Below are 17,457 nucleotides of genomic sequence, written 5' to 3' on the forward strand. Positions count from 1 at the left end.
TATGTTATTTCTACACCTAATTTGTTAAGCATTTTTATCATAAAGGGATGCTGAATCTTTTTGTGTGTGTATGTGTGGTATTGGGGATTGAACCCAGGGCCTTGTGCATGCAAGGCAAGTACTCTACCAACTGAGCTATCTCCCAAGCCTGGGATGCTGAATCTTATCAAATGCTTTTGCTGAGTTTACTGAAGTAATCATATGATTTTTGCCCTTATTCTGTTGATACTAGATTTACTGATTGTATATGTTGAACCATGCTTATATTCTCAGAAAGAATTCCACCTGATATGGTATAGGATCTTTTTGTTACCAGTAGATATGCTCTGAAGTCTGTGGGCTATGAAGATGTTCCCTAGGTCATATGGGGCATGTGGAGGTAACATTTCGGCTTGTGGTGCTGGTATCTATGCCCCTTGAAATGTAGGATGTAGGGGAGAACTCCAAAGGATCCTGCAGGTTGAATACAGGTACTGTTGAGATTTATAGCTTTGGTATCTGTGGCCCTCATTTTGTAGGGCATGGGTGGAAATAAGCCCTTGGTCATACTGAAAAAGCTTTAGTGGGGACAAGGCTTGCAGTGTTGATAGTTATAATCCTAGAGCTGAAGAACACACATGGGCCCATCCCCTGGTCTCCAGGGACAAGCTGAACAATGCTGAGGCTTTTTGCACCAGAAACTGTAGTCCCAAGGTCATGAGTTGGGAAGAACTTTTGTAAGTCCTTCCAGTCAGGTGTAGGTGCTGGAACGGGATGGAGCCATTGGCAGCTGCTTTCCTGGAGTTGCAGGAATAAACCAGGATCAAAAGCTCCTGATGCACGGATATGGTTGAAGCCAGGACTCTGTAGCAGTGGCTACAGTCCCAAACTTTTGGGGTGAGAAGAAGATCTTCTCTAACTTCCATGGGACAAACATGGGTGGTATTCAGGCTTGAGGCTATGGCAGCCACTGTTCTTGAAGCTGCAGGATAATGAGGGTGGTATCTTCTGCTAAGTGGGGTATGAATTCTGTCAGGGCACAGGGTTTGACTGCCAGCACCTAGGTCAAGATAGTGTCTAGCAGTGGCTGTTAACAATGGTCTGAGTTCTGGGTGTTTGGGGGAGGTCCAAAGTGAGTAACTTCATTGAAACAGAGGAGTCACTTTTAGACCAACCAGTTCCCTGAACTGGATTTAAAGCTTCTAAGCACTGTGGAATTCTGCATTTAGGTCTGTTGGTCTGCTGGTATGACTGAGGTTGTTGGTACTTTCTTGCTTACTTTTGCAAGGAGCACCACTGGTGAGCTGGTGTTGAAATTGTGAATTGCTCTGTCTCTTCTCTATGTTGCCTTTCCAACTCTTCATGCTGTTTAGGATTCCCATCAATTTGCTAATTCCAGAATTGTTCCTGTCTCATTCTTTTGAAAATACAGTTTTTTTCTTTGTCGCCCTGATTCTTCTTTGCTGAGTCATGCACAGAGTACCTCTACTCAGCCAACTTCCACATAAACTTTCCGTACAAAATTGTGATTAAAAAAATTAGCCTTGATAATTTATCTCCAATTTCAATAATTTAGATTAATAGGTGGGATTCTTCAAGGGCTTTTTCATGTTTTTTTTCACTATAGGCTTATTAATGTATCCTGATAAATCCTTAGAGAGAGGATGACAATAGCTAAAGAAAAATGCTAATGCAGAGGAATAGGCCTGGGATTAGGGATGGGGCAGAAAGAAGAAAGGTAGAATGTTGATATGCTGGGATTAAGCAGTGAGAAGATGTGCAACTTTGAAGTAGGGACTTCTAAATATGTCTTAAGACCAAGTGTATCACAGTCAATTTTGAAAATCAAAAATGCATTATCACTGGGCTGGGGTTGTAGCTCAGCGGCAGAGCACTAGCCTAGCATGTGTGAGGCATTGGGTTGAATCCTCAGAACCACATAAAAATAAATAAGTTGTCCATCTAAAACTCTAAAAAGTTTTTTAAAAAATGCACATCACTGCTGACCATTCCTAGCAATCCTGATTCAATTAATCTAGGGTGAGGCCTATAAATAGGTATTTTTTACAAGAATTCCTATGGAATCTCAGTGTGCAAACAGGTTTTATAACTACCACTTGAAGGCAATTAAACCCTTTCAGAATCTTTATAAAGGGCTAATATTGAGGACAAAATCCATTATTAATAACTTTAGGAAGGTCTTAAGTGAACTCAGAAACACATGTCCTAGGAATATAACATTAAATCTTAGCTATCATCTAGCCAAGGATTTTACTCCCCCACCCTCCTTCCCTATTTAGAAGAAAAACAAATGAAGGGGTCATCTTAAGACACTGGAAAAATTTAGTGAATTGCATGAAGAAAATCCCTTGAATGCAGGATCATTTATGACTGCTTCTAAATCACATCTTTGCAGAGAAACTGCCACTCAAGTCATTTGTTGGAGACGTCAGTATCATTCAGAAGCACTATTCTAGGTGACAAGACTTTGTTTCCTACAAAGCAAGCTAATGTTGAAGTGCCCAGTATGGCTAACCAAGTTAAAATCTTTGCACATAAGGGATTGGGCTTAGCATGATACAGTCACAGGCATATTTGTAATACAAATATAAACACAAAAATACAAACCAGTTGTCCACCTCAGGATTGAACCTAACCATATGCCTAAACTTTTATTAGGTTTGAGCCTAGAATCACAAGAGCAAGTCCCAAATTGTTTTTTATTGCTTGTGTGATCTTGGTAAGTTGCATGATAGTTACTATTTAAGAGGCACTTAGTCAAATACTAGGATAGTGCTGAGTACTTTACATTCACTATCTTGGTTAATCCTTATGATATGCCTATGAGGAAAATGTTATTATTCCCATTTTATAGATTAAATAAAAGATTTGCTCAAATCACATAGCTAACATTTAAATCCAGGCCTATTAACCTAGGTGTTATAATTATTATACCTGGGCTCTTAATTGTTCTATAATTGCCTCTTAGAGCTTTATGTTTTCATGATTGTGATGATTACATTAGGTAACATATAAAATAATCTTTATAAATAAACTATTCAAGTAAGAATAGTAAGACGTATCCACCAAAATCTTCATGAAGTTAAGGGGATTTTATGACCTTGGAGCAAATGAACAACTCTAAAATAGCATTTCATGGGGCTAAAAACTGTGAAATGATAGCAGGGACTAGCAATACTGAACAGGTGTCACTAATCAAAGAGTTTTCAGAGTTAAGTAGACACACCAAGGAACCATAATCCTCACCTTTGCTGAGCTGACAAAGAAATGCACTTTTGGGCTGGGACTGTAGCTCAGTGGCAGAGCACTTGCCTAGCATGTGTGAGCTAGCTTGATCCTCAGCACATTAAAAAAAAAAAATTAAATAAAGGCATGCTGTCCAACTACAACTATAAAAGAGATTAAAAAAAGTGTGTGTGGGGGTTGCAACTACTTGGAACAAATATTAAAATTTTGAATTTTTTTTTTCAAAATTTGAAAAAGCACTACAAATATGTTCCCTTTGTTTTAACTTAAAATATTGTTCTTTAAAAAATTCTGTTAGCAATATATCATTGTTGTGAAACATTTGTAAAATATAGAAAAGCATGAAGAATAAAATAGCTCCTTATGAAAATTTCACCAGGCACTTAGGCCTGTAGAAAGATTTCCTGAAGCCAAGGTCTAGAATTCTGTGTAAGTGACTACTTATGAGAAGAATGCCTTGACAGGATTCCTCAAGCTGAATTCATTTCTTGGAATTATGTTACATCTTTATTATTGCTACTTAGCCTATTTGTTTCTACTTCCTAAATCTATAAAGCAAGGGTGTTCAAGAAGTATAGATGATTATATTAATGGGTTTTTAAGAGTGAGAATTACAGTATCAGCAAATCATGGCTTAACTAAAAGCAATATCTTTTCATTAAACATGAGAATTTTCATGCAATCAACGGTTCTTGGTGGTAATGGAGTTGCTGTCAAGGAATTCCAAGCTATCAGTTTTACTAAATGAAAATTCTTCTGAATAGCTGGGCTTTTCACCCTTCTGGTTAAACATGGAAGACAGATTTATTTATAACTGTATTTTCTTTTACATATTTAACACCTTCTTTTCTGAAGTTTATACATTAGTCCTTTTCATTGTCATCAATTTATGAACATAATGTCATTAGGTCTTGTATTATTTTATTATTTACAATATACTAAAAATGGAAAAGTTATAGTTAATGCTACTTTGTGTATAGTGTATAAGGCAGAAAAAGCTATAATGATAGTTTTAGGATCTGGTAGTGTACATTTTAGGAAATTCATTTTGAAAAGTTTGAGAAGAAATTCTATCTAATATTTTGAAACTAATTTTTAATAGTCATTGTAAAATCTTTTTTTAAAATATTTTTTAGTTGTAGTTGGACACAATACCTTTATTTTATTTATTTATTTTTATGTGGTGCTGAGGATCGAACCTAGCGCCTTGCACGTGTGCTAGGCAAGCATTCTACCACTGAGCCACAACTCCAGCCCTGTAAAATCTTTATAATAATATTTAATTTGTATGAACACATAAATAAATATATCTCCACATGCCAAACACAATACTTGGCATACAGTATGCATTCAGTGAGTAACAGCTGAGTATCATCAGAAGTAGTCATCATTCACATGCTTTAACTAAACAGAGGAGTGGGGTCTGTTATTCAAACTTACCATAAACCCCTACAGAGGTCTGGGGTTTTAATTTTGCTTATTCCTCTCTGCCACTCAAAGAATAACACATGATTATTTCCTCTGCTAGGCATGTGAGAGAATCTGGTTTGGGTACGTGACACCATTTGTGTACATTAGAGGTAAAAAGAAAGTTTGACTTTGACTTTAAAAAAGGTTTTGTGATACTGGGCACAAATTCAAGAAAATGTTGCAATTGGGCTGTTGTGTATAAATGAACCACAGAAGCTTCACTTGCCTGCAGTTTCTTCCTATGCAGTTACAGAAACAAATTCCACTGCTTAAAGCAAGTTTGTGTGATTCATACCCTACCAGAATTTGATTATTTTGGTGTTCCTACTACAGAACCAAATCTCAGTTTTAGGAATAATAGAAAATGAAAAAATACTGAAATTTAGGATTATAAAACTAGTTTTGCTAGGTGTGGTGGTGCAAACCTATAATCCCAGAAATGGGATGCTGAGGCAGGAAGATGGCAAATTCAAGACAAGCCTCAACAATGTAGCGAGACCCTCTCACAAAACAAAAATAAAAAAGGACTGGGGGTGTAGCTCAGTGATAAGAGTGCCCTTGAGTTCACTATCCAATCTCTCTCTCTCTCTCTCTCTCTCTCTCTCTCTCACACACACACACACACACACACACACACACAAATAAATAAATAAAATAAAAAATAAAGAAAGAAGCAGCCATTTTCAAGTCTTTTCTGCTCCTTTATAATGACCTTTGCCAATTGCTCATTCTCTCTCAGTTCTCATTCTCTCTGTTAAATGGGATACTACTTACCACACAGGGTTTTGGTACAAATTAAATGAAATACTGTATGATAAAAGCATTTTTAAAATCTGAAGTACTATGCTAAGAACTGTGAATAGTAATTATAATTTTGGGTATTATATTTCTATTCTATTTTATAATTTATATTATTTTACAAGTAATTTATTATTATAATAAAAATATGTCACTTGTGTAGGTTTGAATCTTCTGGCAGCTTCCAATCCAGAATTTTGTTGCTGAGATTAACAAGTTTACTCTTATAATCAAGAAGAGCATATTTATATGATTTTCCTTTCTCTTCAATCTGAATGGTCACTGGCCATGTGATGTGGGAAACTAAATGGTGCCTGAACTGCTCATGGTTTTTCATCCTGGAGTATCATCCAGAAAGTACAAAGAGTAACATGCAGAAATGTTTTTCTTCATATCACAGCCAAGGATCCAAATGTCACATGTTGTTTTAGTATTTTGAAGGCTGTGCTATCATAAATGGTGGTAGAAGCAAATGGATTTTCATGTCAAGTTACTTAAGGTAAAAATAAGTAATGACTGTTTTCGAGACAGAGAAGAATTCTTCCAGCCTGGGCTTGGGCGAGTACGGCACCAGGTTTTTGGGCCTGGTGCTTGGATGTTAGCCTCAGTGGAGCATGAGGATCTCACAAGCCAGCATGAGGCAGCATGTGTACAGTTGCCTGTAAGCATGGCCATACACAGGCCATTAGACTTAATAATGTGCAACCTTACAGCAAAATTTTCAAAATACATTAAGCATATGGTTTGACAACAAAGGACCAAGAGCTTTAAAAAAGAACAAGTTAAACTATTTTTAAAGCCTCCAAATAAGCTATCAAGTCTTCTAAAGTATATATTCAAATATTTTCTAAACCCCCTCAAGAAAAAACAGGCTTTACCAAATGCTCTCCTGTCAATAACTCAAAAAAATAAAAAAACTGTTGATACTTCTGTGTTGTGTTAAAAAAAGAAAAACCCTAATCTTTCTTTAAAAAAATTTTTTTTGAAAAGGCAAAGTGCAATTCCTAGAAATAGGCTAAATTCATGGGGTTGCAGCTGTAGCTCAGTGGTAGAGCGTTTGCCCAGCATGTTTGATCCTCAGCACCACATTAAAAAAAATAAAATAAAATAAAGGTATTGTGTCCATCTACAACTAAAAAATAAATAAATAACTTTTTTTAAAAAAGAAAGAAATAGGCTAAATTCATTTTCAGTTTCAAGAATTCACTAGTTGGGCATGATTTGGAGAGATTTGCCTTTCTTCCTTCACATCTTACAGAAAAAGGGATTGCAAGAGTACCAGCTGTAAACCCTTTTGAAATCATGGAAGAGCAGAGAGAAGAGGCCTTAGTCACCTTCTGGTTCAGAGACTGAGAATTTAATACTGCTACCACAGGCCTGGTGTTTGCTTCTGCTTATCAGTTTGGAACAATCATTATTATTTTGTCATAAGACTAGAAACTTGATCAGTATTTTAAAAAGTGACTCCCAGAAGATACTACCTACATTTTAATATAATGTGTATCAGATCTACATACATGAATAGAGAAAGAAACCAGCAGAAAAATGATATACAGCTATAATAAAACTTATTTCCCAGTCCAATTTGAAATAAAAGATATAAAGATCCAAACTACATTAATGCAAAGATCTGTTTGTTGCAAGTATACTTTTTGATTAAATTGGCATACATCAAGTACAATTAGAAAGGTTATTTATATCAAAGAAATACATAATTCTGCATCTTAATGTGGATGACAATTACAGTTGATGGTTGCTAATTAACACGACTTCTTTTGCTTGGGTGTTAGATATTTCCTTTATTCTTGATTGTTAGCAATGGACATACCTAATCCTGGAAGGCACAAAAGGGTTAATTATCAGTAACATCTGTGCTCATAACACATTAATTTGAGAAGCTAATGGTAACCTGCTCAGGTCTAATTACACATTGGAATTGATTTCACCAGTAGAACTGGTAAACTCTGACTTAGCCTCATGGCAGCAAAGGTATATATTCATTCAATTTTCTTTCAGAGCTGAGGCTCACCTACCCACCAGGTATTTGAAATGACAGGAAGAAAAGTCCTTCCCATCCTCTCTCCAGGTGGAGTGATCTATGTGGTGTTGCCTAACCAAGCAGAAGTGAATGGCACCGTTTAATTCAGTCCCACCACCCTCTTGTGCCAAGATGACCATGGTCCTTACTATCCTTGTCAGTTCAGGAGTATGCAGTTAGTGCTTGAAGCTGGATGTGAAACGGAGAGAAAGAAACATTGCAGCTCTTAGCATGGAAGACTGTAATGCCCTCTTTGCTTGTGCTGTAAATTACATATTTATTTTGTTAGCATGAGATAGATGAATATTTCTACATACAAAGGTGCCCAGCTAAAATCAGGATAAGTGATATTAATGTCCTATGGTCAGTATTATTGAACCTCGAAAGCAATAAACTTTATGAGTCGATAAATATTACATTTGCAACATAGTTAACATTCCTTTACTGTCTCTAGCACTTATTACACATTGTAACCACAAGTCTACAATACATTATTCATATTTGGGGTGTCACCAAGTGATGGATTGCTGTAGGAGAGGCTGTCCTTTAAATAAATCAACAAATAAAAATGCAAATGTTAACATTTTCAGCCACAACTTTTTCCATCTTGAATGGGGAATGAAAATTTCACATTATATTGACAGCCAGCAGAGAGAACAATTAACAGCCTACACTATGAATGAGAAAGATGACTCTGCCATGCCTGTTTTTTTCAGCTGTACAAGGAACGATATTGGACACTTCCAGGTGTTTTCAGAGAACAAAGGAAAACCTATTTCTCACCAGCATCTGAACTACCGCATCCTCTAGTGCAAATCTTAAACATTCTTGGAATTTAGGTTTGTTAGGAGGAAGAATCACAGGCATTCCTCTTGCATTACACGTTTGCACATAACTGAAAAGTAGTCTATAAAAAAAGGCCTTTTGTACACTTTGCAATAAGAATGATTCAAATACTCCTGATTCTGGAGTCTGCAAAGCACCCACTGGGCCTTCCTGGTAACTGATTTTCATACTATTGAATCTTGTTTTCAACTCTGCACCTTGTATAATAGACCTATAATATGCCATTGTGCATGTCTAAGGATAAAATTTGGTGTGCTACACATTGTTTTATTTAACCAAATGCTCATTATTTATACAGCTTCTGAGAATCTATATTTAGCTGATCTGTAGCATCAAGGACTAAGAGATAAATAATCATTTTTAAAAGTCTATAAATGTGAGTCTTCACAGCAATTTTAACCTGGGTTTGTAAAACTCTATAAAGTTAATATGGTCCATTCAGAAAACATGTGCTGAGGATGTTTTACAAAACCCTTACAGTGAAACATTTTATTCCTTCTTTTCATGCTTCTCTTTAAATTGAAATACAATCACCAAAAATATATTAAAATGATGTTAAAAATCTCATTTTAATCTCTAACAGTAGTAAAACTGAGACTCAAAATGTAGATCATCACCCCTCTTTAATTCTAAATCTTCCAAAAGACCCCCTCAAAAGGAGAGCAAGACGGAAATTCTTCGAGCACAAGCTTCCAAGCACAGTGTTAAGTGGTCCAAAGAGGGAGTCCCAACAACATTCCAGAATCACAACTCCTTGTGGGTCTTTGTGGGTGGCCACCACAATGGGAAACTGTCATTGCCAGCTGTCACAAAAATATTTAAGATTACGAATCTGGAGTCTGAAATGCTGGCTCTGCATGTCCTTTTATTGGATATGTAAAATTAGACAAATCACTCAATCTCTCTTATTCTCAGTTTTCTAATTTTTAAAATGGGGATGATAATAGTACCATCTCAGAAGATTGTGAAGATTCAATTAGATAATACATTAAGGGTCTTGGCAAAGTGCTGGGCACATAGTTAAAATAGCAACTATTATAATTATCCTGTGTGTTAGAGTCATTTCTCAAAATTTCTTTATGATGCTATGCTTACTCTTCTGGCCCCAGAATTAAAGGCACAAAAATATGAACCATTTGGTTTTTAAGGATGCCTAGGTTTGGCTTTTGTGGAATAGTATTTCCACTGAATGTGTCTGGAACACAACCCTCTAGAGGAGAAAGAGTTAATGCTTCTCTCCCTTCCGAAATAACCAAAAACCAAAATAATAAATTTCACAGTACACTTTTGAAATCATTGGCCTTGAGACCAATAATTTAAGCATTTTTACTTTGAAATTCCAATGGACTGTGAATTAACTACAAATTAAGTCTTAAACTTAATATTCATCTAATAAAATGTTAAGAACATAAGAACTCAAAACCAATCAGATCCCCAAGGAAACATAAGCCAAATCCTTCTGGTACTGATGTTTGTATAGTGAGCTTTCAATGTAAATGGGAGTTGGATTATTAGATATGATAAATTTAAAATAATGTATTTCTTTCCCTGACCCTAGAAATGGCTGATCAAATGATAACCCTCCTAATAGTACAAGTAACAATGATATACTTTTAATTAATACAAAAGCCACTATAATTTTCAAAATTAATTCAGTTAGTTATAGTTCCAATGTATAACTAACCCATGATAAACTGGAAAGGATCTACTGCTAAGCAGATTTTCTGATGAAGGATAGGATTAATTTGGGTATCTTTAAAAATTCTTGCTAATTGCCATGATTAATTAAGAAAGTGCATGTACAGAGAAAAGAATTCCATGTGGCTTAATATGGCCAATTCCATATTCTTTAACATAAGGATTTCTCTATTGAGTAAGCGCCACTAAGAACTGTCAAGATTTTTCCAATCACTATTTAAAAAAACATCTAAGAAGATGCTCTCATATGGAGAATGTTAAGTCAAAGAATCCCTGAAACTTACCGGGAAGCATTGTGTTGGTATGATGATGGGGCTGTGGCTACAAGCTCCTTTTGGCTTCCTGTTTGTATAGGAGATGTGGAAGCGTCTTTTCTAATTCCTATAATTGTCCCTGTATGAACAAAAAAGGAAATAATTGAACATTCAATAAAAAGAAATGAAAAGAAGTCCATTCTGAGTAATAGATCGGATATTATAGATATTTCCAAGTTTCAAAGACCAGGATATCCCCCTAATCCCCAAAATGGAACAATGCAGATAAAAAAACCTCAAGTTATTTTGTTTTTGTAAACATCAGAGATCCAAAATGCCATTTTTTGCTTGTTATTCTTTCCACATTTTTTAATTGATGCATTTTTAAAAACTATACAACTTCTGTAATAATAGATTAACTAGAGGTTTTGTTATTACACCTGATTGCCTATCATATTCCTACAGATTTGGGTTTACTGTGAAAATGTCCAAGAAGGTAGGTTGTTTTTATATTGTGCTCTTCGACTATCATAAGAAAGAATCTTTTTTCTCTTTGCCAGATCAGAAAATTCCAATACTCTGTACCTCCTAATGCTCCAACTTATAATAATCCTCTTCAGAAGCTTTCAAGGTAAACATAAATCTTGGAAGTCTTTTTAAAGAACTCCAAATTGGGCTACAACATGTTCTAATTAAAAGAGATGTTCAATTAACTATTCACTCTGGGCCTCAGGCAGATTCCTAAGCAACAGTTTACCTTCCCCAAATACTGGCTGATTTGTTTCCTGTTTCTTTCTACCAAACAATGTTCAGTTGATAATTACTTTTCTCTTTTGGAGTGCTAAATGAAAAGATGATATTAACAGAAAGATTTTTTTGTTTTTATTTTATTTTCTATTTATTATTTTCCAAAAACCACAAAATATCTCTGTCTTTATCTTGGAAGACTACAAGAATCCCATTCACAATTTTCTTCTGGTTCCTGGGAAACTTTCCCAGAATGCATTAAGAAGTTATTTGGATAGAACTGGAGAACATCATGCTAAGTAAAATAAGTCAGTCCCCAAAATCCAAAAGCTGAATGTTCTCTCTGATATGCAGATGTTAAACACAATAAGGGAGGGTGGGGAGGTGAAAAACAGAAGTTCATTGGATTAGACAAAGAGGAATGAAGGGAAGAGGGGGGGAGGGAATAGAAAGGACAGTAGAATTAATTTGAAATAATTTTCCTATCCTTATATATGAATACATGACCAGGAAAACTCCACATCATGTACAACCACCAGAAGAGGATTCTAATTAGAAATAGTTATACTCTGTGTATGCTAAAATGTGCTCTACTGTCATGTAAAAGAACAAATTTAAAACAAATAAGTTATTTGGCAAGATTCCCCTCATTCTTTGAGGAAAGAGTGAGTAACGAAGATGGTTTGGGAGTGTTGGGAATTCAAGACTTTAAATGCCAAAAGCAGAGTATACTAACTATAAGAAAGGCAATAGTTTAGGTGTGACCCGAGAAAATCAGGCCTGGAGCAGGCCAAAGTCTTACATTAGTAGAGATTATCATAAATGATGATTATTATCCTTGGTATTCAAAAGTCATATACTTACAACCAAATATTCTCTATTATGGGGATGTAAAAGACCATCTGTCTAAATGTATAATTCAGTCCTCTTTGCATACACAAACCTCAGGATCCTTCACCCAATCCAGCACCTATTCATATTAGACATAATGTACACTGGTCCATAGAGCGCGTTCAGTCAGTAAATATCTACTGAGTACCTATGATAGGCAAGGACCAGTGCCAGGATTAAGCTCAGGCTTTGTTTATGTGGAGGGGAAAGAAGGTGTGAGACTAAGGAAATGAGACAAACATAGATAACCTAAGGTAGTATAGGGTAGTAAGAATAGCTAAATCAGAGTGCGTGGAGGATGAGCCAGACATATACTATTCTAACACTCTCTCTCTCTCTTCCCCCCCTTCCATCCATCCATCCATCTGTCTGTCCATCCATCTTTTCAACAGATTCATTGGGGTATAATTTGAATACCATAAAATTTACCAATTTTAATTGAATAGTTTGATATAGTAAATTTATATATCTGTAAAAACAGAGCCATAAGTCAGTTTTAAAATTTTCTTTTCAAGATACTTACTTAATTTTACAGTAGTTTTGGAATATTTTCTCCTTCAAAAAAGCTCCATATACCCATTTGCTGTCGATACTTAGTCTCTGCCTGGGTCTGTTCTTACCTCCTCCAGCTCTTTCTATAGTTTTATATTTTCTTTGAATCGTTTGCATCTGCATAAGAATTCTGCTATTTTATATATTATAATATTTTCATATCAAACTTACAGAAAAGGGAAAATAAAAGAGGATTTACGTGACTTGTCCAAGGTTACAAAGCTATTAAGTGATGGAGTTGGAATCTATAACCAGGCAATCTGGTTGGAGAGTTCTCACCATTACACTATGCTGCTATGAAAATTATATGAAAAGTTTCAGGAATTAAGAAGTGGAAGAGATCAAATCTATAGGATTAGGGAAGTTTTGATGCAGAAGGTAGAATCTTAATGGGAAGGAATAAGGAGCATGGAATTTGAAGCAGAGAGACTTATATTAGCAAAAGTAATAAATTAAAAACCTCAAAGCTGAATATTTAATCAATTCAGGAAGTATTTATTAAACATCACTATGTCCTTATATCTTGCTAATGATTTTAAATGTATTATCATTAATCCTTGTAACAGTCTTTAAATTATATTATTGTCCTCATCTTACAGACAAGAAAATAGAAACTGCAAAGGTCAAACAGCATGTCCAACACACACAGCTTGTACAGATAAAGCTGAATTTTAAATGCAATCAGGTCTGTTTGGCTCTCTATCACAGATTTCTAACTATTAGGTTAGATGGACTCAAAAAAATAAAACAAAATAGTAACAACAAGAAAAACATCCAAACTGATCTCTGGATAGAATAGTCTTGCAGAAGATTTTAGAACAGAGTACAACAGACAGTACGAGGCAGATGAAGAAGTTCACAACTCCCACCATCTGGGCAGAATCCTGGGTGATACAGGAGAAATTAAGACAGGCAAATAACAGTGAAAACAACTGAAGGATTTGTGGTAAGAGGAAAGAAGAAAAGTCTGTTAGTGATAGAATCTAAATATCTTCCAGTCACTACCACAGAAGATGTGAACATTAATGTCTTACCTTTTTCTATTCTGATATTTCATTGATATTTCAAAAATTGGTTGAGACAACTGACATTTGATGGGGACAATCTAAGAAGAAAATCTGAATGAGAGGCTAGGAACTTTTACAATATATGGATATATTTCAGGAGTGTGTGAATACCTCATAACTGTAGGTACACCAATCTGTATATATGTGTTCATTCATTTTTTTCTGTGGAAAGGGACCATAGCTTTCATCAAATTCTGAAAGCATATGAAACTTCCAAAAGGTTGAGGATGTTTACTGTTAGTAATAGGTCAAGTGTAACTATTTCTTATTCTTAAATTTCTAAGCTCTATTTTTTAATAAGTATATCACAAATTACCTATGTGCATATTCATGGAACTATATATTCACACATGTGCATACATACAAGGACAATACAAACTTTTTAAAAACAAAAGTACTGGAAGAATATTACCCATTAGGTTAATCAAATCATGTATAAATACATATATAACAAATACATGAGACTACATTAGTACTCATGTAAATAAATATGAACAATTTTTTTTGCATACACAGATGCACTTGGACACAATGGTTCATGTCCTATTTTTATGTAGCTGAGTCTGTTTGCTCCTCCATCAATCAACATCACATGATAAGACAATTTTTTTTTTTTTGAGGCTCAATGATTAGAAATCTCTTGTTTCTGGTTTCTTTGTTTTATTCTGCATCCTAAAAACAGCTAAGCCATATTACATATTCAGTTTAGTTTAAAGCATAAATTATAAAGAAAATGCCAGAGTAAACCCTCCCCAGATCAGGAACACTGGTCACACCTCCTCTTGTCTCCAGGAGTTAGCCACTGTTCTCATAATTATTCCCATTTATCCTTTTATAGTTTTAACACTATTGATTTGGCAAAAAACATGGATTAGTTTTGCTACTTTTGGACTTTATAAAAACAGAAATATTTTAAACATTATTTTGAGAGTTCTTTTGCTTAATATTGTCTGAAATGTTTATCTATGTTGATGGTTTATGTAGCTGGAGCTTTTTTCTTTGCTATATACTACTCAATTGTATGTACTGCTGACTTTCTAAACATCTATGCTGCTATTGATGGATGTTTTAAGTAATTCTGGTTTGTGACTATTATGAAGAATGTTGCTGTGACAGAAGCTACCAGTTATCCACAAATATGCACTTTTTCCTTCATCCTGGGTACACAGCTAGATTATATTTCCCAGTCCTCTTTGTCATTGTGTGTGGTCAGGTAGAAAACCAGTGGATGTTATATGTGCCACTTTGGGGGCTGTCCTATAAAAACCTTCCATGTGTACACTTTCATACTGTTCTCCCTCCTTGCTCACTACTATATAGCAGGGTCAACAAATATTTTCCCCATAAAGGGTCAGATAGTAAATACATTAGAATTTGTAGGCCATATGGCCATTGTCACAACTATTGAACTCTGCTATTGTAGCACAAAAGCAGCTACAGACAATACATAAACAAATGGGCACAGCTGTGTTCCAATAAAACTTTACAACAATAGTTAGCAGGCCAGATTTGGCTCATGGTCCAGTTGGCTAACCCCTGTGTTACAGCAATGCCCAAGGTGATCTTGGAAGGCACCAGAAGTGGCTGAGCCATCATTCTTTGAGGTGCTATCAGTCTGCCCCCAAGCTGGAACTGTTAGAAGAGAAGGAAATTTTTGTTCTTTAAGAACTGATTTTTTTTTTGTCCACTTGTTACCATAGCTTAGATTGCCCTAAGTGAATATAGCTGCTATGAATATATCTGTAGGCAAATCATTTTGTGTATAAGATTCTATTATAAAAACCTGGGAATAAAATTACTGGATGTAAGATATTTATTCTTTATCTTTAATAAGCAGTGCCAAATTTGTTTTCCAAATGAGTTATATGAATTTATACACTGAATAGCAGCCAGCCATTGCTGGTATTTCTGCTCAATTCTATTCTATTGATCTATAAATCTCTCTTTATGCTAGTACCACATTATTTTGATGTTAGTAGCTTTATAATAAGTTTTGAAGTCAGAAAGTGTGAGTCCTGTAACTTTCTCTTTCAAGATTGTGTTGGTTATTCAGAGACCCTTGCAGTTTTGTATGGATTTTAGGATCAGGTTTCCCTTTTCTACAAAAAATATTGCTAGTGTTTTGATAGGAATTGAATCTGTAGGTTGCTTTGTGGAGTACTGCCATCTTAACAACAGGGAGCCTTCAAATTCAAGAATACGGAATTTCTTTCCTTTTAATTAGGTCTTTAATTTCTTTCAGCAATGTCTGTACTTTTCAGTGTGTGAAACTTGCATCCTTGCTTAAATTTATTTCCTAGATATTTTACTGTTTTGATGCTATTATAAAAAAATTGTTTCCTTCAGTTTATTTTCAGATTGTTTGTTATTAATATATGGAAATACAATGTTTTTTTGTTGTGTTTGTGTGCGCATGTGTGTTGAATTCTATCCAGAAAACTTGATGAATTCATTTATTAGTGCTCACAGTTTTTTTTGTGCATTTGCTAGGATTTTCTATATTCTTACATATAATCATGTGAGATAGTTTAACTTCTTTCTTTCCAGTTTGGATGTGTTTTATTTCTTTTTCTTGTCTTTTGCTTTGGCTAGAACTTCCAGTACATGTTGAATAGAAGAGGCAAAAGTGAGAACACTTGTCCTATTCATAAACGTAGGGGGGGAATTTCAGTCTTTCACAATTGAGTATGATCTAGCTATAGGTTTTATTTATAGGCTCCTTGTCATGTTGAGGAAAGTCTCTTCTATTCTTGCTTTACTCATCATTTTTTTTCCACGAAATAATGTTATATTTTGTTAAATGCTTTTTCTATGTCAATTGAGGTGATTGTGTGGTATTCCCTTTTCTCCAGTAATCAATTACACTGCTTTTGAATGTTGAACCACCTTTGAATTCTTTAGCTAAATCTCTCGTGGTCATGATGCATAATCCTTTTAACTCGCTGCTGCATTAAGCTTGCTTCTATTTTCTTGAGAATATTTTCACCCATATTTATAAGTGATACTGGTCTAGAGTTACCTTGTTGAATATTTGCTTGGCCTTGGTATCAGTGCCTCTTAAATAAATTAAGATTTATTCTTTCTTCTGTTTTATGCAAGAGTCTGGGAAAATTTTTGTGTTAATTCTTTTTTACAGAATTCACTAGTGAATCTATCTGGTCCTGGGCTTGTCTTTTGTTGAAGGGTTTTTGATTACTGATTAATTCTTCTCTATTGTTATAGGCCTATTCAGATTTTATATTTACTGTGGAGTCAGTTTGGGTGTGTTGTGTATTTCATTGAAGCTATCTAGCTTTTGGGGTTTTGGTGCATTTCCTGTTTGCCTCAATATTGTTATATTACTCCAGGTGACAGCAGTGTGCTCATCTGGCTTTTTTTCTTTTTTAAAAAAATTAATTAATTTATTTTTTATTCTAATTTGTTACATGTGACAGCAGAATGCATTATAATTCATATTACACATATAGAACACAATTTTTCGTATCTTTGATTGTACACAAACTATAGTCACACCATTCGTGTCTTTATACAAAGAATATTCTATAGGTAGATGCTTCTCTACCCTGAGAAAGTGCTGAGTTAGGTAAAACAAAAGCAGCCCTGTGGGCAATCCACAAGTAGTCAAAACAGACCCCTAATTCCTTGAGAACAGGGTTAGCTCTGCTTACTCTGAGACTAGGTACTCTCACCTGGACCTTGGGCCACCATCTTCAAGACTGCTGCTATACTGGGGCAGAGGCCAGGGCAAAGCTAAGTTAAAACCCTACAAAGTTCTACTATCATCAGTGGCCTTTCTCCTGGTTTAACGTGTTTGGTTTCTAGAAAAGTTTTACTATCTTCTGATGAACTG

General features: G+C 35.0%; 1 protein-coding gene across 5 annotated transcripts in view; it reads right to left on the reverse strand.

The window, feature by feature from the left end:
• The window catches only part of Kiaa1328 (KIAA1328 ortholog), a 274,232-nt gene that overhangs the window by 32,288 nt on the left and 224,487 nt on the right, over positions 1-17,457 (reverse strand). For all 5 annotated transcript variants that reach the window (XM_071602797.1, XM_027935755.2, XM_071602799.1 and 2 more), the window contains one exon: positions 10,381-10,489. In XM_071602797.1, the coding sequence (XP_071458898.1) occupies positions 10,381-10,489 (109 nt within the window). The remainder of the gene's footprint in view (positions 1-10,380; positions 10,490-17,457) is intronic.

This window comes from Marmota flaviventris, chromosome 16, assembly GCF_047511675.1.
Source record: "Marmota flaviventris isolate mMarFla1 chromosome 16, mMarFla1.hap1, whole genome shotgun sequence".
Classification (NCBI taxonomy): domain Eukaryota; kingdom Metazoa; phylum Chordata; class Mammalia; order Rodentia; family Sciuridae; genus Marmota; species Marmota flaviventris.